Source organism: Lampetra planeri, chromosome 57 (genome assembly GCF_965212315.1).
Source record: "Lampetra planeri chromosome 57, kcLamPlan1.2.h2, whole genome shotgun sequence".
Taxonomy (NCBI): domain Eukaryota; kingdom Metazoa; phylum Chordata; class Hyperoartia; order Petromyzontiformes; family Petromyzontidae; genus Lampetra; species Lampetra planeri.
Genome location: NC_136163.1, coordinates 5979262 through 6000201, shown reverse-complemented (window position 1 = coordinate 6000201; position 20940 = coordinate 5979262). Strand labels below are relative to the sequence as shown.

Sequence of the window (20940 nt, the reverse complement as noted above, 5' to 3'; positions counted from 1 at the left end):
TGATGCTATGAAGAAGGGCAATTGCCCAAAACGACGCCTCTCATCTATTCTTCCTTTTAAGACCGCGTCGTTGTCGACGCATGTGATCAGCTTGCCGTCGTTTGTTCTTGCGCGCCACTGCCAACGCAGCAGCATCACCACCACCGATGAGATGTGTTTGCCCAAGCACAGTTCCCGTACAAGTCGCGCACCCTCACATCACGCTGGCCTCGCTCCTGAAGCCACTGTCGCTAGTATCCAGCTTCGACTGCGCTCACTGTTGCGAGCTCACCAAAGCCACATCGTCGTTAACCGCAATGTTAGAATTTGAGTACGAGAAGCGCCGTGGCCCGGTGATTACGTCGCTTGACCCGCTCGCGCTCTCTCTCTGCCTTCACGTTCCCACGTGACCTTTGACCCCTGTATTTCCCATGTTTCTGTGGAACCGCAGGTGCCTCCAAATCATTCCACATTGGCGTTGGCGCCTGCACTCCAGCTGGTATTGCATCTTTTTTTCTCAATCTTCCTCCTAACGCCGTTATTGTACGATCCCAGTCGCTTTTTTATGTTATGTTCACAACCCCGCTGCATGTTAGGGGCTGAGCGGAGGCGCTGCAGTTAGCGCACTCAGCGGCTTATGCCGGCGACCCGAGTTCAAATTCCCGCCCCCCGGGCCATGGCCAACATCAGTGGCGAGTGACAACTGAATCAGTACTGGTGCCCCCACCTTCACAGACGTGTACTAACCAGGTGGCCTTCGTCCAGCGATGCATTCACAAATGAGTGTACGTACATGCATGCTGTACACTGCGGTACATTTGATTTGTGGACACACGGGCTGATTTAATCGCTCCGTCTGCAAGGTGGGGCGCCATGGTGGCGAGATGTTAACTTCCTCGACAGGTATGGAGGAGGTCGTGGGTTCGAGCCCGACGCTGACGCCTCTGTATAGTTTGGGTTTGCATGTGCTCCCCATGGTCGTGTGGATTTTTCTCCGGGTCATCCGTTTTTCCTCTTCATATTTAGAATTAACATGCCTTATGAGTATTCGGCTGCTATAAATGTCCACATGGTAAGCCACTTCGTTGAGCTATCACTTGTGGCCAGGTTGCTTGTGAACAAGAGTTGTATATCTCGTGGGCCTTGCCTGGTAAAATAAAAATAGTTTCGTTAATAGTTTAAAGAAAAAATATAGTTTAGTTTAAAGGTGGCTCTCCTCTCGGACACAATCCATCCTTTGGCTGCTGCTACATCATTGGCCCTGACCATCGGCCATCGTCCGCTTCAGCGGTGCGTCTCGCCCGAGGCCCACTTCACCTTTCTTAACAGACGCTGCAACGTCCATTACCGACAAGAGTCCATTCGGGAAAAAAAAATTGACGGCCTTACACGGGAGGCACGTGATGCCACGCCATTTTCGCGCGCATCTGGCGAGCAAGTCTGCAGTGGCGTTACCGCTTGCAGCATTTCCCCTCCAACCCGAGGGATGTGACCCGCTTCTGGCCGACGATGGTTGCCGGTGTGCAGTGCATTCTTGTTTTTTTAGCAGCGGTGGCAGCGGTACGCTTGAGACGTGAGCGCGATTCGAATCGTCCGTTTCACACCGTCCGTCGCCTGCCACACTCGCTCCGACGATGCCGTTAAGCGCGTGGCAGAATGCAGGCCGCCAGCTGCCTCGTCAATTATTTACACGGATGGATCTGCGTTTGCGTGCCCGTGACATTTCGAGGCGATGCGGCGCCGATTTTTCAACTTCATTATCGGCTGGGCTCACTTTGGGAGGTTAATCGCAGCACCACCACGACTCGCTCAAAGAGACATTCATGTCCCTCTTTCTTTCCGGCTCACGTGGAGTTGGCGGCCTTTGCTATTTTAGTCGAGAGCAACATTTTCTTTGCCGGTTATTTATTATTTATTTTTTCCATTAAATCCACATTAACCGTTAACGCTTGGGCTTTGCTTTGGTTTAGTTTAAGTAAAAGGAATCGATTGTGCCCTGGTCCCGACGCGTTAACGACGTCGTTCGAAGCGCTCCGCTGAAACCCCGTGTCACGAGCGCGAGCAGCCAGATGCTCGCGGCGATGCCAGCGTGGCTGACCGCGATCCACATGTGAGATGTCTCTTTGCAGGAGGTGGATACGATCGCATCTTTGTTTCTATGTTAAACGTCGTCGCTGTTTTGTCTCGTCCGAAGCCCTTGCATCGCCCTATGGTTCGACTATCTTCACGCTAAACGGAGAGAAGATTTCACATTTCTCCACGCCAAAGTAGCCAACTTCAATATGGTTATTTTATTTACGTATTTAAAAAAAAAATCTGAAGGTTCTTAATAACGTTACAATATATATAATCTCGATCAGATGTGTAACTTTAATGCATATTTACATAAAAGAGGAAAAAACCCAACCCAGTCCATATTCCTACTTTGCATATAAATTATGAATAACTGATCAGTACTTAACTAATCACCGGCCAACACAATTAAATTATCGCAAAATAGTCCTGCAGCTTTGTCCATGTGTTTGTTTGTTTTTTAAATGTTTTGTTATTTCTTTGTCCACACATCCTGTCGTCCTGTGCCCTCCATCCTTTCTGTCCACGTCACTTCACATCTACGGCTGTCCCGGGGCTTGTGTCATCTCCTTCTTTGTCTCTCTCCCCCCTCCCCCTATCTCTCTCTTCATAACCTAGCAGCCTCCAGCCAGGCTCTGGTACCCCTCCCACACCTAATACCCCTCCCCCCGTCCACCCAGCCCCCTCCCCTCCCCCCGACCGTCTCCCCATCGACCCCACCTGATCGTCTTTTGTGCCAATTTTTTTTTGCTGAAGCATTGTGTGGCCGGGCTACCCCCCTCTCTTGAGTAGCCCCCTTGTCTCACGTGCCCTGTGCTCCGGCTGGCGGTGGCGGTTGGTCCTGTCTGATCAGCTGATCAGTGTTCGGCTGCGGATTCAAACGTCAGCGTGCGACCCTGACTGGGCAGATGCTCAGTCACCTCCGGTGCTGCTGACTTGCTGCTTTTAATTTGGGGGAGGGGAGGGGGAGAGAGGGAACGAGGGTGGGGGGCGGGGAAGCATCAACCACTGCCCTTAAAAATATATATATCCTCGCTAAATTGGTGACATTGGTGGCAGACAGCGCTGGTTTTGAAGTTGGCCGTCAAACGACAAAACTTTGATTCCTTTTAGATAACCGATGGCTCTTTGTGTGCCTTCTGTCAAAGCGCCCGTTTTCTTTCCCAAACTTTATTCTTGTCAGTGCTAAAACGACCGCGGCACTCTTGAAATGTGTCACGAGAGCGGTTCAAGAGACCGCTGAAAAGCAAATTGAAATAAGTGAAGACCGTTTGAGAAAAAACGAAAAAAAACCCCCTTCAACTCTTTTCGTCACCGCTTGGGTTATCCTGCAGCGTCGCGAGCGAAATTCACAGCCGGGTCAGCAGCAACGGCAGCAGAACCCTGGCTGATTTTCTCCGCCAAAGTTCATAAGCCTAATCCCAACCCCACGTGGGGAATATTTCCCTGCGTCCTCCACATGTGCTTAGTCCTGATACTTCTGTTCCTACATTTATGAGCGGAGGTCCCGCCAAAAGCTGAGCTGCGTGGTGTTTTGCTTGAGGTTTTAAACTCGCAATCGGTGCTCGCTGACAGAAGCACACACATTGGCCCCGCTTAGCAAATGCGCGGGCATTCGGTGTTCAAAAACGTCGAGATTTTACAGCGCTAATAATGTATTGTTCAATTAAAATATATATGCAAATGTTATATCGCCATAAGAGCAGCTGACCCCATGCAATGGTTTATAAGAAAGCGAAATTACGACTCCCTAAGGGGAGATAATGCAGCAGAATGAGACTTGGCTCACCAGCTGCATGATGCTGACAGATTAGAGGCTAAATCTTAAAGATATGAGACCTCATGCTCAACTCATAATACGGGCAAAAGGGCGTGGCTACCTAGGCAGTGGGCGGGGCTGGCAGATGAGTGGGCGGGGTGGGGGAGGGGCTAGCGGGTGAGTGGGTGTGGATATGTGAAAGTGGGCGGTGCCGGCAGTGGTGTGAGGGGCCGCTGGTTTGAGCCTCCCAGATAAAAAGAGAATTGGCATCTTTATTCTAAGACGGAGCTTTTGCCGGGCCAGTGCCACGTGGCGGCACCTGGGATCGGCATTAACACGTTGGTCTACTCTCGGTCCCTCCATGTAGCCACGGCCGCCACGACGCATGGAGGCAGACGAGCAAAGCTTCAGCAATTACACAGCTTCAGTATTTTCTCGCATGACGATCACCAGGCCTCCGGTTACGCGTGGAATGGCCGAGGTAAGACGTGCACAAAAGCTCCATTCCTCTGCTACATCACTCACCACCCATCCCCCCCCTGTTCCAAGTCTCTAACATCACCAAACCTTGCTTCCCAAAGTGCCTTCTCTTCTGCTATCTCTTTTTCTCTCGTCATCTACCAGCCACGAGCCAGGGTCTCGACTGGCTCCACGTATCCCATGCCTCACGCCGCCACCTCTCACCAGAACTAGGGTTGCGGCGATATCACCGGGCTGCGGTGGTATACCGCTGCGATGCAACGTCCGTGACCGAAAAAAGTATCGTCTGATTCGAAGAAAACCCTTGCGTTGCGATTGCCCTTGCTCGTTTAAATCGACAAATATTCGCCGTTCGTGACAAAATGTTCCCCTAGCATTTATAAAGTTAAGAATGCGATCATCAACCTTCTAAACGAGTAACTATCGCCCCGGGAAATTGAGTGCTTTGCTAAAATTTTTTTTTTTCCGGAGTGATTTACGGCATGTGCAGATAGATTGCATGGCGTCATAGTGTTCGTAGTTCATTAAATAACAACTTGTAATGATTTCCACGTGTTATTATCGGTGTACGAGTTATAAGCTTGACAGATTGTAAAGTTGCAATGATCGTAAGGTGTATGTTGGGCATGTGCCAAGTGAACTGCAGTCAGATAACATTTCAGTCGTATTCACTCGTCATAGGAAATACAGCAAAGCAAAATAATAATACAACAACTTTTAAAATGCTAAATGCAATTACAGACTTACGTGAAACTGATATCGTGATGATCGACGCCACATCGTCAAAATTTGAAATAACTTATATTGGAGGAATCCGATGTGCTGTAAAGCTATTAGTTACGAAAATAAACAGTACAACACACACCATAGGAGTGCAAAGCATAGGAAAGTTAAGCAAATCGCTAAAAACTCATTTTTATTTCACCACGTGAAGCCCACTGAGCGTTTAGCTTCTTTTTTCAGAAGCGACTTGGACTTTCGCAAATGATCGTTCAACGAAGTGGCTTATCACGTGGAAATGGATAGCGGCAGCCAATTAATCTCAACGCACGTTCATCGTGAAATATTTGATATCGCGGCAACCCTACTCAGAATCACAGTCATCCCCCAACCCCCCATTCCCCCTTTTCTACCCCATTCCCAACCACTCACTCCCTGTCGCAATGTAACCGGTGTCTCGGTATCGACATTTGTACCCGAGCTGTCAGTCTCCACACAATTTGACGGAAAGAGGTGCTTTATTTTTCAGCCGCTTGAGTATTTTAAATTATTATAAAAAAATAAATCTGTTTTCTTTTCAAATTACCAATGCCAACATTTGCTTTCCAACAGTTTGTCATTGTTGAATTGGATACAAAGTTGGGCTCGCAGGCGAAAATCTCAACGTTCATCCTGCAAAGTCCCATCACATTGAGAAACACAAACAAATAGGACATTTTTTTATTTGTTTCGCCGTATCGATCTGAACATTCAATTTCCCTGTACGGGAATACGGGGTAAACCATGTGGGTTGGCACGGTATGCACGGCAGAAGCCGACACACGGCACGACGCTAACCCGTGAAACTAAAAACGAAGAAACGGCCGAAATAAATGAATGCTGAAAGCAATTTTTTGAATTTGCTAAAAGTTTAATCAACAGAGGTGCATGGATACGTTTTAAGTAAAGCTTTACAAACCCTCACAGACTCGGAGATCCTGCGATCTCGTGGGAGAGGAATGGAGAGAGTTCCACGGAGAACTGATCAGTTGCCCTGAGGCCGAAGCCTCGATCTGTGACCACAGAGAAGATCTGACATCTACAGATGCTAAGAGGCCTTGAGGGGGACACATGACCGCGTCCGCAATTGCGTCTTAGGAATCTCCGCAAGTTTGATCTCTTCACAAACTATAAGACGGAGATAAAAATTCCCCACGCAGGCTTACGGACTGTTGCGGCAAACCCCTGTTGGCGAGCACCTATGAAATGCGCCACGGTTAGCCCACCTTCGTGTGCATCACGCCATGTGCTCGTCTGAGACCGAGGGGGACCTGCAAGAGGCTAGGATGGTGCTTCCCGACTGACAACGTGCGCGGCTGCAAATATGCACCGCGTCACGGCTGTCGAAGGCCTTCGTCTCATGGACCGTAGCCAATCTGGCCCATTCACTTGAGCAAGTCCACGGCTTTGCACAATGTGAGCTCGTGCCTGGGGAGTGGTGGCGCAGCGGTTAACGCGCCGCACTACGAATCCGGCGACCCGGGTTCGATTCACGCTCACGCCGTACACCGGTGACGAATATTTGAACAGGTCCCAAGCCTCCCCTAGGTCGACTCAGCCTCAAATGAGTACCCCGTACGATGGGTAAAACATCGCCGCTGGGGAGACAAAGGCGGCCGGGCGTGGTACTTGCTACCCACCCCTACGTGTGCCGTGCCGGCCTTTATAGGTGCTCGCTATCGGCACTTGCCTCTGCAGTCTGTTAAGGCTATACGGGGGATCTTTGTCATTGCCTTTTGCACCACCACCTTGATGAATACAAATCAGTACCGACGTTCCTAAATGCGTGCACATATGCCGCACATTAATTCACGTAAATGTTTACGCAGTGCGGGATAATCCTGCGGTGCAAATGAACGGCAAAATCAAAAGAGAAAGCCATTATTTGGTGTGAATCTGGCGTATATAAATAATTAACACCCACGGGTAATTACATGTAAAATGCAGCATTTTACGAGCAGATTAGCTGAAGATAGCACTGTTTTGAGAGAGTAAGGTGGTTTTGGCAGTGAGCTGCGTGATTTTTTTCCCCGTGCACGTTATACAGTCATGTTGTGGCGGCGAATGAGGAATTGGACCCAGCCATTGTGCACACGCCTGTGTAACTTCAACACTGACAGCTGTTTGGCGGGAGTAACAGCGGCCGCATGAGAAATAACGCACCTCGTTCAAATTGCCTGCTTCGGTTTTTGTAACCCCCGTGATTCGCGTGCTCCATACGAACCCCTGCTCTGCAAGAAATCATTTTGCCCCGTAGACGCGTTTAAGATAGATACATTGCCGATGTTTTTTTTTTTTGCCAGTGAATTCGGGTAAAAAACAAGAAAACGCCACGGCAACTCATTTGAAGCACGTTCTGAACGGTGTTCACTTCGTACCTGCAAACCAAATTGTGTTACATAATTGCTGTGTTTAATGACGTTGATGTGTTCATCGTATTTTGTCGTGATTCTGACTTCCAGCAATTTGACGGCACGCTCCACGTGCGTGGCCTTGACTGCATGGAAGCATTTTTTTGCTGGTAGCAGCAACAGCACCCACGAGGTCGCATTGGTTAAACGCATTGGGTCAATCGATACGATATTAAATGACGAAGCGTCCACACGCAATAGCATCGCGAGACCATTGGTTGGGATTGTAGAGGGGGGGGGGAGCTGATCACGGGAAGCAAGGAGTTGAGGTTTGGCAGAGACGGTGAGCCATGCATTCACGAGGTGTCCTCGAAATACCGGGCTAATGTAGGGGGTGGATGCCCCATGTATAGCCCCATTATTTCCATTTAACCCATGCATAGCTTACAATGCTCCGCACCTCGCATTTCATATCATATAAATATAAAGCACAATATAATTGCTTCTGCATCACAGGAATGCAAAGAGCGATTTAAAAGAAAGGTATAAAAAAAGAAACCTCCATCGTAATCCGCAAGTCAGTTCTGGAGTGCGTGACACTCCGTGCGTTCTAGAACCGAGACTGCACTGGGCACGTGACGTTCCTGTTCGCTCCCCGTGGCAACGTCACCGACGTCTCTGCACCGACAGCGTCTATACCTACAAGTGTCGGCAGCAGGGCGATTTTTCAAACCGTCACCAGTTTCTAGCGGTTCCTCTTCCGGCCATTATACCCCCCCCCCTCCCCAATATTATGTAAGCGGGACAATACATCCAACAACAACCGCCATTCGCCACTTCACCACCGCGCTGGGCCAGGCTAGGTGCACTTCGATGCCACCTGAAGATGTCGGAACGCCGGCCGGGAAGGGGGTCAATGGGACAGACCCAGCAGGTGCCGTGGGTCGACTGAATTCAGGCGACCGGCAAGATGCACTACCCGTGTGCCCCCCCCCCCCACCAATTCTGTACGAACGCTAAAAATAATTCACCCACAAAGCCGCCCGCGCAAGCCACGTTATTTCGAGAACACGCTTTTTCCACTCGACGACGTAGTGAATCACCGCAGTGAGCGAGTGATGCGAGTCCGCGACATCCTCATCATCGTATACAGATTCACATGAGCGCCCTACACCAAGGCTCTTTACATAAATTGTAAAAAAAAAAATGGCGCACAGGATGACAGCGGTTGAGATAAAGAGTGGGGGTTGTTATTTGAAGTGGCGGTGTAGTCATGGTGAGAGGAGAACAGGCAGGAGAGGTGAGGGAGAGGTAGGGATCGTGATCGGGGTAGTGATAGGGATTGGGGTAAGCCTCGTCATACCTGGGGGTGGGGGAAGGCAGGATAAGTAGGGGTAGGATGTGCTGGGGGAGAATATATGGCGGTTGTAAGGGGAGGAACAGAGGCAGGTTGTTATCGTGAAGATGACACTGGTCAACACACTTTTCTGGCATAAGGTATTCCAACGGTTTTAAGGAAATTTTGGGGTGCTGATTCCAAATCTGGCATAAGTTTTTGTCTATCACATCAGGAGATATCAAGTATTGCATTTTCAATAAAAACTGCAGAAAAAATATTAAATAAATGTGGATATCTACATAAAATGATATTATGAACACACTATCCTAAAAATACAGCACCGTATTTTAACACTAAAGCAGTCACTGGCTCGCAACAACTTGCAATCATAAGTGACAGAGTTAATTTATGGTAAAATCAATGAAAATGGGGTATGCCGATAGCATAAAAATGAGACGTGATAGAGCAAATCTGAGATCAGATTTGGAATCAGCACCCTGAAATTAGTCTAGAACAGCTGCAAAAGTCCAGGCCAGAAAAAAAAGTTTTTTGTTGTTGACCAGTGTGATTACTTTACGCGCAACGGGAGTTGATTCCCAGTGTGCAAAAAGGCAAAAGGAACGAAAGCGCGATGGGGCACACGGCGAGGGAGACACACGGCAGGAGGCGACGGAGATCAAGCGGCCCCCCACCTCTGTGTGCCCGTCGCACAGAGACGCGTGACAACTCGCTGGGCCAATCGCGAAGCTCCAGCGTGTGCAGCATCGACAAGGAGTCGCGCGAGTCCGTGACGGCCCTGCGCTTCTCGGAGAGCTTCGCGCGCAAGGGCGACGGCTCCACGTGCCCGTGTCTCTGGGTCGGCACCAGCCTGGGCACCGTCCTGTCCGTGGGCCTCAGCCTGCCCCCGTCCAGCGAGCAGCGGCTCAGCCAGCCGGTCATCATCTCGCCGAGCGGTGCGTTTTCCTCGCCATCGGTGGGCGGCACAGAAGCGTTAATCCATACGTTCATCTTCTCGAGGGTCGGCTATTGTAATGGCCTTCCCGTCAGGTCTGCCGGCAAGGGACTTTGACCAGTGATGATGTGTTGAGAATGTCGCGGCTCTGTTGAGAACTGCTGCTCCTTCTGAACACACAATCCCCCGGTCCTGACCTCCTTACACTTGGCTCCGAGGCAGAGAATCGATTTCACGTTTGCACTCTTTGCCTTCAGAGCATTAGGCGGGGGCTCGTACCGACGACCTATATCCGTGACCTATTGAACCCTCGCTCACCTCTTTCGGAGCAGTGGTGGGGGGGGGGGGCAGCGGTGGGTGGGATTGCCCCTCCCCCCAATCCTATGACAACCATGAAAAACTAACCAGGGAAAATAAATGGGACTGTTGTTTTTAAAATAATGTGGGCCCCCTATTAAAAAAAGCTTTCAGTTTTGGAAGTTTATAAAATCCACCTCTGATCACGCACAAGCGCACACACGCGCGTGTCTGCAGTTTGTTTTGCCACGAGGCATAAAGGGTCAGTCCACGTCTGCACAATCAGTCGCGCACCTTGGTTGCACACAACTGCTGTCAAACTTGCCATTTTGACATACAAACAACACCCAAGGCGAGGCGAGAAGATGCGTTGCAAAGTCTCACCTGACCAAACGAAACTTGCATAAAATTGCATTCGCCAAGTCTTCACAAGTGTAGCGGACATGCTCCTCACCAACACGTGGCCTTAATTTCCACCGTCTGCGTCACACACAGCTCCCTTCTTCATCCACAGCTCTCTCCTCTTCATCCACAGCTCTCTGCTCCCCTAACTCCTCCTGCCGACGTCCCCTCCTATCCCCACGGCCCCCTCTCTCATCCCCTCCCCCTTCATCCCTGTCTCATCTCCAGCCACCGGTCGCCCTCTCTCAATACCTTGGGGTCACTCCCGGTCAACTCGGTGCAATGATTGACGTCAGCGCTGATTTTCAGAGGGGTGGCAACATCCGCTGATTAGACATCACCAGCGTGAGGGTGCCGCCACACATTCGAAACCATTGGGGGGGGGGGGAGTTGACAGCAGCACGATGATGATGATGATGGGGGGTGGTTTCACATTCGCGTATTGTTGTCGAGTCGCACTCAAGGCCACCAGGGGCCTGCCAACGGCCCCCCACGGGCCTTGCAATAAAGACCACTGCCGGTCTTCACAAGACCACTGTTGGTCTTCACTGCTGTGGGGGGTGGGGGTAGGCAGTGCCGACGTTGTCACGGGGGAGGAGGAAGAGGACTGTTCACCCGAAGTTCACACTTCATTTCCACCTCTCGCCAGGCACCGTGACGCTGCTCAAGGGCCCCGTCCTGCGCGTGGACTTCCTCGACTGCGGCGGGGCGCTGGCGAGGCGGCCGCACGAGCCGTGGCGCGACACCAACTCGAACAGCGACGAGCGGGACGAGCGGGGGGAGCGGGCGCGGCGCCGCAGGCCCCAGTCGGTGACGCCGTCGGCGTCGGCGCAGGAGCTGGGAGCCGCCACCCAATACGTGGTGGCGTGCTCCGAGAAGCAGGCCAAGGTGGTGGCGCTGCCGTCGCACAGCTGCGTCTACAAGCACAACATCACGGAGACGTCGTTCGTGCTGCGCGCCGACGCCGTCGCCATCGGCGCCAGCGCGTGCCTCGCCAGCTTCTGCGCCAATGGCCACATCATCATCTTTAGGTGCCGGTTGCCGCGAGCGCTCGCTCGCTCGCTCGCCCCGCGACACGCTCAGCCCCGTCATGAGCTCGCTCGTGCCGCGACTTGTCCTGTAGCGCCATCATTCGCGCACTCACTTCTTCAAACGATTGCTCCATGATTCGCTCACCCAGTCTATTCAATGCTTGCTCCATAATTCACTCAATTGAACCATCAAATGCTTGCTTCCGCCCTCCTTGACTTTAGCGCATCATTTGTCATGGTTGATCACTTAATCGTGTTTAAATTGCCTGGAAAGCAACGTTGGCATGACGGCACTAGCAGTCGAGTGGCTCCGGTAACTACTTCCATAATCGGAATCAATTCGTGACTCTGGGAAATTTTAATTCTGACTTTGGCAATGTCTCTCATTGTGTCCCTCATGGTTCTGTTCTGGGACCCACTGCTATTCTGCATCCATGTTACAACACTTGGCCAAAATTTCCTTCGATTCGGCATAAACCATCACGCGAAACTCCAGTTATACTCATCACAGCGGCAGCGGATTTTGGCTCGCCATCGAACACTGTACTTAGCCCAACGCTAATCGCAGGTGCTGGGGAAGGACAGCAAACTAAAGACAAAAAGCTGTCCTAAAGAAATGAGTGTTCAATCTAGATAATTTAAAAGTGCATAGCTCCAGTGGCTTCCTATTGTCGGAAGTAAGAGAGTTTCAAACGGCCACATGAGCGCATCTGAAAGCCGCACGATGTGGTGACGATCTCTGTTCGATGACCAGCCAAAAGCCGCCGCTGCGAGGATGATCGGAGTTTGCGTGACGGTTTAGTTCGTTGCGCATGTTCCAAGTTGTTCCCATAAATGGCAGAGCGTGCGTTGCAGCGAGAACGCACCGCGCGCTCAGCGAGCGCTTGGCCGTACACTTTGCACACCGTGCACATGTGGGGAGCGGTAGCGTTGCACTACGAACCCGGCTGCCCGAGTTCAATTCCCGTTCATGGCCGACACCGGTGACGATTATCTGAACCGGTCCTGGGCCTCCCCTATCTCGAGTCAGCCTCAAATGAGTACACGGTCTGGTATGTAAACATCGCCACTGTGAAGCCAAAGGCGGCCGGGCGTGGTGCTGGCCACCTACCCCCGAGTGTGTCGTGCCGGCTTTCGGAGGTGCTTCTTGCAAACAGCACTTGCCCCAACAGTCTGCTAATGCTATACGGGGGATCTTTGTCTTTGTGCAGCCTCCCCAGCCTGCGTCCCCTGCTGGACGTGAACTTCCTGCCGCTCGCCGACCTGCGAGCGGCTCGCACGTTCTGCTTCTCCAACAGCGGCCAGGCCCTGTACCTGTGCTCGCCCACGGAGATCCAGCGAATCACCTACAGCCAGGAGATGTGCGAGAGCTTACAGGTGAGCGCCTGGAGGTGCGAGTAGAGATTACAGGTGAGGGTCTGGTGATGTGAGTGAGAGATTACAGGTGAGGGTTTGGAGATGTGCGAGAGTTTACAGGTGAGCGCCTGGAGGTGTGAGTAGAGATTACAGGTGAGGGTCTGGTGATGTGAGTGAGTGAGAGATTACAGGTGAGGGTTTGGAGATGTGCGAGAGTTTACAGGTGAGCGCCTGGAGGTGTGAGTAGAGATTACAAGTGAGGGTCTGGTGATGTGAGTGAGAGATTACAGGTGAGGGTTTGGAGATGTGCGAGAGTTTACAGGTGAGCGCCTGGAGGTGTGAGTAGAGATTACAGGTGAGGGTCTGGTGATGTGAGTGAGTGAGAGATTACAGGTGAGGGTTTGGAGATGTGCGAGAGTTTACAGGTGAGCGCCTGGAGGTGTGAGTAGAGATTACAAGTGAGGGTCTGGTGATGTGAGTGAGAGATTACAGGTGAGGGTTTGGAGATGTGCGAGAGTTTACAGGTGAGCGCCTGGAGGTGTGAGAGAGGGTTTACAGGTGAGGGTCTGGTGATGTGAGAGGTTCCAGGCGAGGGTCTGGTGATGTGAGTAGAGATTACTGGTGAGTGTTGTCCGCGAACCACACTTTGAGAACCACTGCTCTATGTTAACTTCCTCACCTGGTATGCAGGAAGTCGTAGCTTCTATCCCGACCCTCACGCCTGCTGCTGTATATTTGGAGTTTGCGTGTCTCTTTCACCGTGGTTGCGTGGATTATTCTACGGGCCCTCCGGTTGTTTCCCTCCCCATTTGGAGTCAACATCACGCGTTTAAGAGTATTTGGCTGCTGCTGTACATTTCCACGTGATGACACGGCACTCCATCGAGCCGTCATTCGTGATCGCCAGATCGCTTCTGAAAAAAAGAGCCACATAGCTTGGTTGGGCACTTAATCCGGTTAAAAAAAATTCATAGGAAAAAATAAGGAATACGATCACTCCATGACCCCCTTCCTTGTGGGTCGCGGAGGACGGGGATGGCGGCTGAAGCAGAGCAGAGGGGACCAAGCACACACACACACAGAGTGGGGCTCACAGAGTGAGGTGGGACGCGGACCTCGGTCCCCCGGTGTTCATTCTGGGCCAGTTCTTAGCCAGTATCAGCAGAAGCACCCCCCACCCCCCCCCCCCCCCGTAGCTCTCGCAGTGCTCGCGGACATGGAGCCACTCAGACGGTCCAAATGAGCTCGCCGCACGTCGGGCTCGAGGGCGGCCGTCCCGTTGTGTAATTTGTCTCGGGTGATTCGGTCGGGCCGACCGCACTTTTCCACCCGTCGGTTTCACTGCCGGGGGAATAAGCGAGTCAGTAAACAAATAGGCGGAAAGCGTGAATCGATACGCGAGCTAGAGAACCCCATTGTGGGCGTCGTGCTTAGCAGTCGACGTGACGCTGACCGGGCTACTCTAGCATCGTATCGGAAGGGCTCCCCCCCCACCCTTCTCTTGCGCGGTCTGAAAGTCGTGTAGACATAAGGGAAGCGATGCGACAATTTGTCGTAAAGGTCACAGTGCTCCGAAGGTCCGCTCTTCTTCTAGGTGTGTTTTGTTTTCTCTCCCGGTGACTTGTTTTACTTCCGTGCGTGGGTATTCCCAACCGGGAACTCAAGTCTCCTTCCACGCACGGACATTTGCTCGATAATGAATTGGGCCAAACTCCGTCAGCAGCTGCTGCTGATCGCTTAGTGGGCTTTACCTGGTACAACATAATAAAACAAGTTCATTTTATTTTTATTGGTGATTGGCTAACCTTACCTTTACTTTGCACTCCCAATGTATGTTGTACTGTTTGCTGTTGTAAATTTCTGATCTCCCCCCCCCCTTACTGGACATCTGTGCAAAAGAGGTTTATAGCTCATCGGATTCCTCCAGTAAAAATAACGATTCTGACTCTTATTCAGAAGTGAAGTCGTGGGCCGTATATCCAGCCTTGATTTGGAGTAACTGGAGAGATGTTATATAATGAAGCGTTTTATTTATTCTGCAAGTCCAAACTCAACACTTTTCTCTCTTTCTCTGCAGGTGACTGCCTCTCTTTCCACATCATGTATTTGCTCGTTCTCCACTTTGCATTCTCCCTTCCCTCTCCATCTTTGTAGCGTTCCAAACCCTGTCATCTCCCTTGGTGCGGCCGTTGGAAACAGAGTCGTGGGACTTGTAAATTGACTGGACCCACGGGCAGTAGGTCCATAGATCCCCCCCCCCGCCCTCCCCCACCCATCCCTGACGCAAAGAAAGAACGGCTCCTCGCGAGAGGCAGCGCGGAGCGAAGAGCGGCCCTGCCGTGGCGTGTCCCCCATCACCTCCACCGCCGGCCGGCGCGCCGATCACACACGGCACCCCGCGCGCGATGACCCCCCCCCCCTGCACCGCGTGGCTGAGCGAGCGCCGTGGATCGTTGTCTGCCACAGGACATGCTGGGGGAGCTGTTCATCCCGGTGCAGACCCCGGAGGCTCCCAACAAAGGCTTCTTCAAGGGGCTCTTCGGCGGAAACAGCCCCTCGCTCGACAGGGAAGAGCTCTGTGAGTGGCACCGTCGCTGTCCGGCGGACGCGAGCCTCCGCGCCGTGACGTCGGCGAAAATAAATGCGGGAATGTTTTCAGCGGCGGGGATTCGTCAGCTTTTGCCACTGGATAAAGGCATCGGCCCGGCCGTGCCTTCCGGTGACGGGTCGGCAACTGTCCGTGTTTAACGAGGACAGTCCCGGAATTGGCATCGTCCGTGTTCGGGCGGCAGCGGTGGGAATTGATTCTGTAACCGAGCTCCCGTAGCGGTGTCGCTGCTTTGAACTTTACTTAGCGCCGCGGTGGCGAGATGTTATATCCCTTGCCTGGTGTCGTGGGTTCGATCCTGACGCCTGTATATTTGGAGTTTGCGTGTTCTCCTCATGGTAGTGTGGATTTTTCTTTGGGTCCTTCGATTATTTTCCCTCCAACATTAATAAACACGCGTTTAAATTATTTGGCTGCTATAAATTCGTACGTGATAAGCCACTTCATTGAGCCATCATTTGCGGCCAGTTCGCTTCTGATAAAGAGCTACACAGCCTTACCTGGTAAATAAAACATAGTTTATTCTATTTAAAGCTTTCATGACTGCAGGGATTCATCTTCTTGGTTCTTTCGGTAAAGTCACGTAGAAGGGAAATAATAAAAGAAAATAAGTAATACATTTTTATTCTGTTTTATTTTTATTATTTCCCTTCTACGTGATTTTACCGAAAGAACCAAGAAGATAATTTAGTTCGGTGACACTTTTGGTCACCAACTTCGTAAACGGAGCGAACTCCGCGAGCCGCGACGTCCGCCCTCCTCGTGCCCGAACCGGTGCGGCGTGCCGTTGTTGTTGTTCTCGGTGACAAAAAGTCGGCGAGACGGGATCGGGCAGGGCGTCGCGCAGCCTCGCGCAGCACATCCCGGGCCACGGCTCCGGCTCCGAGGGAGTGAAGGCCGCGGCGGGCGGAGTGGCGGCCGAAATGTCGCGGGCGCGCGTGGCGCTAGACGAGCGCGGGCAGCGGCTCGGCGACCTGGAGGACCGCACGGCGGCGATGCTCTCCGGCGCCGAGAACTTCAGCAAGCACGCGCACGAGGTGACCGCGCCACCACCACCGCCACCACGCGCACGGCGGCCTCCACTGTGCACCGCACTGCCCACCGCCTTGCGCCAGTCCGCACTGCGTTGCTCCAGCCTGCACCGCACTACTTTGCACATCCACCGCACAAACCCGCACAGCGCCGCAACTCCGTTGCCCCGTCGGCCCAGCCCCGGTCGCGGCATCGACACGCTCCCACCTGGCCGAGCGAGCCGTTGAAGTGGGATTACCCCTCTCCACTCGTCTCTCCCACCCTCTGAGACATTCAGTCTCCTCCTCTACTCCTCTGCCTTCCCTTCCCGCCGCCGTGACCTTCCCGGTGGGTGGTGGGTTGGGCGTGATTGTGGGGGGCGAGAGCCGCTGCCAGGAGCACACTTCACCTAATCGCTCGCGGCACTCGAACTCACTCACCAACAGCCCCCCCCCCCCCGCGCCGACCGAGTGGTGCTACGGAGTGTGGGGAGCGCCGCGGGGCTCCACGATGGGCGGATGAGACATCAGTCGCTAGCCAACACGCAGCTCATCTCGGGCATATTTATTTTAGTTTAACTTTTTTGGGCAGGCGGGCGGGCGGGCGGGCGGGGGGGTATCGGCAATAACATTTTAACCCTTTGTGCTCTGATAATTATAGATGATGGTAATGCGTGATTAGAAATACACGATGACAGTACGTGATGATGATACGTGATAAAAATACGTGATAATAATACATAATAATACATGATAATAATACGTGTTAACAGTACATCATAATAGTCCATGCATTGTCTTTGGAACTGATTGGCCTACAGCAGAGACAGCCTACGTGTGTATGGCCTAGTCTCACCACGAGTGTTAGGCCAGAGAAGAACAGCAAAAGGTGCACGGTACAAAAGTGATGAATGTATCAAATTGTTAATAGCTCGGGTTGCTCTTAATACTTTTGACACTTGCATCAGTTTCAAAGATTATTGCATAGAAGATCAGATAATGTGTGTTTGCATGTATTTTGCTACAGGCGTGCGTCGTTAAGTAGGTATTTCAGTTTGGTGTTTGAACATCTTAACACCTGTTTTATATTGCCAGAAAGGGTAAAAGGGTAAAGCCTCTTCTTGTTTTTTTTATTTTCTTCAACATTTTGATACCGGCAAAAAAATGGATTTGAGCCATGAACCTCTGCAGCGAGTGGCAAGGGCAGTACCACGCGGTGTCGTTGAGGAGGTGCCAACCCAAGCCAGATGGCTTAACGACGCTGAAGAACAATGATGGTGATGCTAACGGCAATGATAATGGTGACAGAAAGGATGAGAGATCATGATGATGTTAACAATAAAGACAGTCGTTTTAACGATGATGATGATTATGATGATAAATCAAGTTTCAAGTTTATAGGTGAGAAATCACGCGGCCAGGATGAGCAAGCGAGAGAGACCTGGGGTCACCATTATGACGTGAGAGTTAAAAAGAAGTAATATAAAGTACGACAATGAAGCGAATAGAGACCGGATCAAAAACAATGGTGTCACATGACAAAAGTGAAAATAATGGACGAACATCACAATCCTCCCTCCCCATGTGACTTGCCCACTACCACCGTGTCAGCCGTTCTACGCAGCCCCTGGGAAACGCTCCCTTGCCATGTGACTCGCTTGTCACCTTTGGCAGGGTCGCCATAGCAAAAAAAATCTTAGCTCAGTGGCCCTCATCCCGAAAAAAACTGACTGGTTGAATCGATAATTATGAATGCAACACTCGTGTTGCATTTTCCCTTTTGTGTGAATTGTACGCAAATGTTGCACAGAAGCGAACGGTGGTGATTCACAAGGCCATACAAATGACAAAGAATACGACTTGGCAGTGGGAAAAAAAAAGCCGCAATGAAAATGAATTTGCAACCCTGAATCATGACAACTCATTTGTGGGTGCCTGTGTTCGTGTGAGGTGACAGTGTGACTCATTTAATACGAAAAAAAAATCAATGATTCACGTCGTATTAAATAAAAAATTACTAAAACATATTACATTTCCAATTTTCATTCTCAAGATCTGGTTACTGTCAGAACACGAATGAGCCACGCTTTAGCAGGGTGAAACGAAGAAGTCCCCGGGTAGCTCAGAGGTCAGAGGTCAGAGAGGCTGAGCCGGCACTACTGAGATGCTGGGTTCAAATCCAGGTTTCAGCCGCCGCCTGTGATTGATTCGGGGTCTCAAGCATCGTGAGTTGATGGTCTCAGTCTGGCTACTCGTGACCGCGCACGTAAAAAAAAAACTAAAAATAATTGCCACATTAAATCAGCAAGGTCGCACTCATTACACGCAAAGCGCTTACCACAAAAGAAGCAACAATACCTTTGCCGATTTCATCCAGGGGCATGAATCATCACGCAAACTCCGGTCATCCTCGCAGCAGCGGTTTTTGGTTAACCATCAAACAAAGACGGTCACCGCATGGTGCGCTTTCAGATGCGCCTTTGATGCCGCCTGGAATGCCCTCCCTTCCGATATTAGTACGCTTAGCTACGTACGGTGCGAAAGAAGTTCAACATGTAAGCATAAAACATGTCTGCCATTAATTTTGCTGAATTCCTGCTCCCTGAATTAACAATATCCAAACGACTGAGAATGACTGCACACACAACAACAACAACAACAACAAAAACCCATCGCATTAACCTTTGGTTCTGCACTTAATTTTGGATACATTTCTGCTCTGGGAATTAAAATATCAGTCTGACTGTCATGTACCATGGCACCTTCCCCCTCGCATGCAGAGTGGGTGGGAAGGTTTTGCCCTCTACTGCATGGACTAGAGGTCACAAATGAAATTACTTAATTGGGATTGTATATATCAATAATTGCCCCCTGACCGACAGACTTCTTTGTAACAGCGTTATGTGTGTTTAGTTTGTTGTGCTTCCTCTCCCCGCACATCCGATTAGCACGGTAGGCTGCAGCATGGTAAAAAACATGTTGACGTTCAACACACACCAAGCCCCAGGTCGCTCTTGCAAATGAGACTCTGCTAGGCCTCTTGATGTCTCACGTGGTTCAACAAAATAAAAATGTGAAGCTCTGGAAGTTGGAGGCCTCTCCGGAGGTAGCTCTGTGGTGGCCAATTACACACACAGAGGCCATTCTCGAACGCAAAGGGGCTTGGCACTGTTCTGCCCTCCTTACACGGGCAAAAGCCCAGGCCCTGCAATTGATGTGGACTCCGATAGCGCGATTGGGGATCAAATCGATGAAAATATGATTATTATAATTACGATGAAAATAATGAATTTTTTGTTACTACAACGAATGCGCCTGCCTTTTGTCAATGTGCAGATGATGCTGAAGACGAAAGACAAGAAGTGGTACCAACTGTGAGGCAACGCGGCGAGCGGCGAGGAGCCGCGGTCGCCGTTCCGCCCAGGAGACGGTCGGGGGGTCGAGAGAGAGTCACTCCGAACGCTCGCTCGCCCGCTCGCTCTCGCGGAGCGCGCAAACATCGGCGGTGACCGCAAGCGCTCGTGTGCACGGAGACAATCCCAGCCCGCGTGGACGTCCAAGCACCTGCAACCTCCCCCCCCCCCCCCCTCCCGGGGAGAGAGGGGACGCGCCAGCGGTAATCGAATATTTACAACAACAAATCTAAAACAAAACTACAACAACACATGGCAAAGATGCGAAACGGACGGGCTCGGGGTAAAGGGGCAAGGATTCGCAGAGTGGCGGTCCGTGCGGAGATACAATCGTGCCGAGCGTCAACGCCGAGCTGTTAACCTGCGTCGCAAAGGTTACCGTAGCACGCGTTCCCGCTTGGCACGTTCGTATCGTGAGCTCGTCGGCGGAGGCGGGAGTGTGTGGGGGTTGGGGATGGGGGTTTCTGCGCGTGGATATTTTTCGTAGGGTTCAGGGCGGACGGGCGGGCGGGCGGGCTGATGTGGGGAGGAGTGGCAGGGGGATGTGCAATGTATCAAAGTTCGTCACCGCATTGCCAAACTCTTGTGCGTTGCACGTTGGGAGCCGCATTCGACTCAGCTTTTCCCAATCGGTCCTGGAGTGTCTGTGGAAAAGAGCTTCATAGCTTATCGGATTCCTCGAGAATAAACAAATATTCTACGATACGTTTTTCTTGAAAAGCTTAAGGTGTCATTTCGATTTAAAGCTTTCGTGACTGCAGCAGGGATTCATCTTCTTGGTTCTTTCGGTAAAGTCACGTAGAAGGGAAATAATAAAGTAATGAAAATAATGTTTTATTTTAATTATTTTATTATTCTTTTATTATTTCCCTTCTACGTGACTTTACCGAAAGAACCAAGAAGACCTTAAGGTGTCTTTTCCTTCGTTTGTTTATAAAGTTGGCTTTATCGTTTCGATTCGTGGCGCGTTAAAGGTTGTTTTTCTTTGTTTGAGATTCGAATTATGCTTTAATAAACAATAAGTTTATCTTCCATCCTTCAGAAGGACTCATTTGCAATATTATGAACCGTTTATTTGAAAGTATATTTTGACAAAAAAAAAAGTAATTCATTGCTGTTAACCGATTGGGC

At 51.0% G+C, this 20940-nt stretch overlaps 1 protein-coding gene across 1 annotated transcript in view; it reads left to right on the top strand.

The window, feature by feature from the left end:
- LOC144735787 (syntaxin-binding protein 5-like) overlaps positions 1–20235 on the top strand; it is a 195665-nt gene extending 175430 nt beyond the window's left edge. Inside the window, exons 24-29 of the mRNA XM_078618309.1 lie at positions 9454–9693; positions 11041–11422; positions 12634–12799; positions 15245–15356; positions 16200–16423; positions 19733–20235. Coding sequence (XP_078474435.1) covers positions 9454–9693; positions 11041–11422; positions 12634–12799; positions 15245–15356; positions 16200–16423; positions 19733–19774 — 1166 coding nt within the window. The 3' untranslated portion in view covers positions 19775–20235. The remainder of the gene's footprint in view (positions 1–9453; positions 9694–11040; positions 11423–12633; positions 12800–15244; positions 15357–16199; positions 16424–19732) is intronic.
- The last annotated feature ends 705 nt before the right edge of the window (positions 20236–20940 follow it).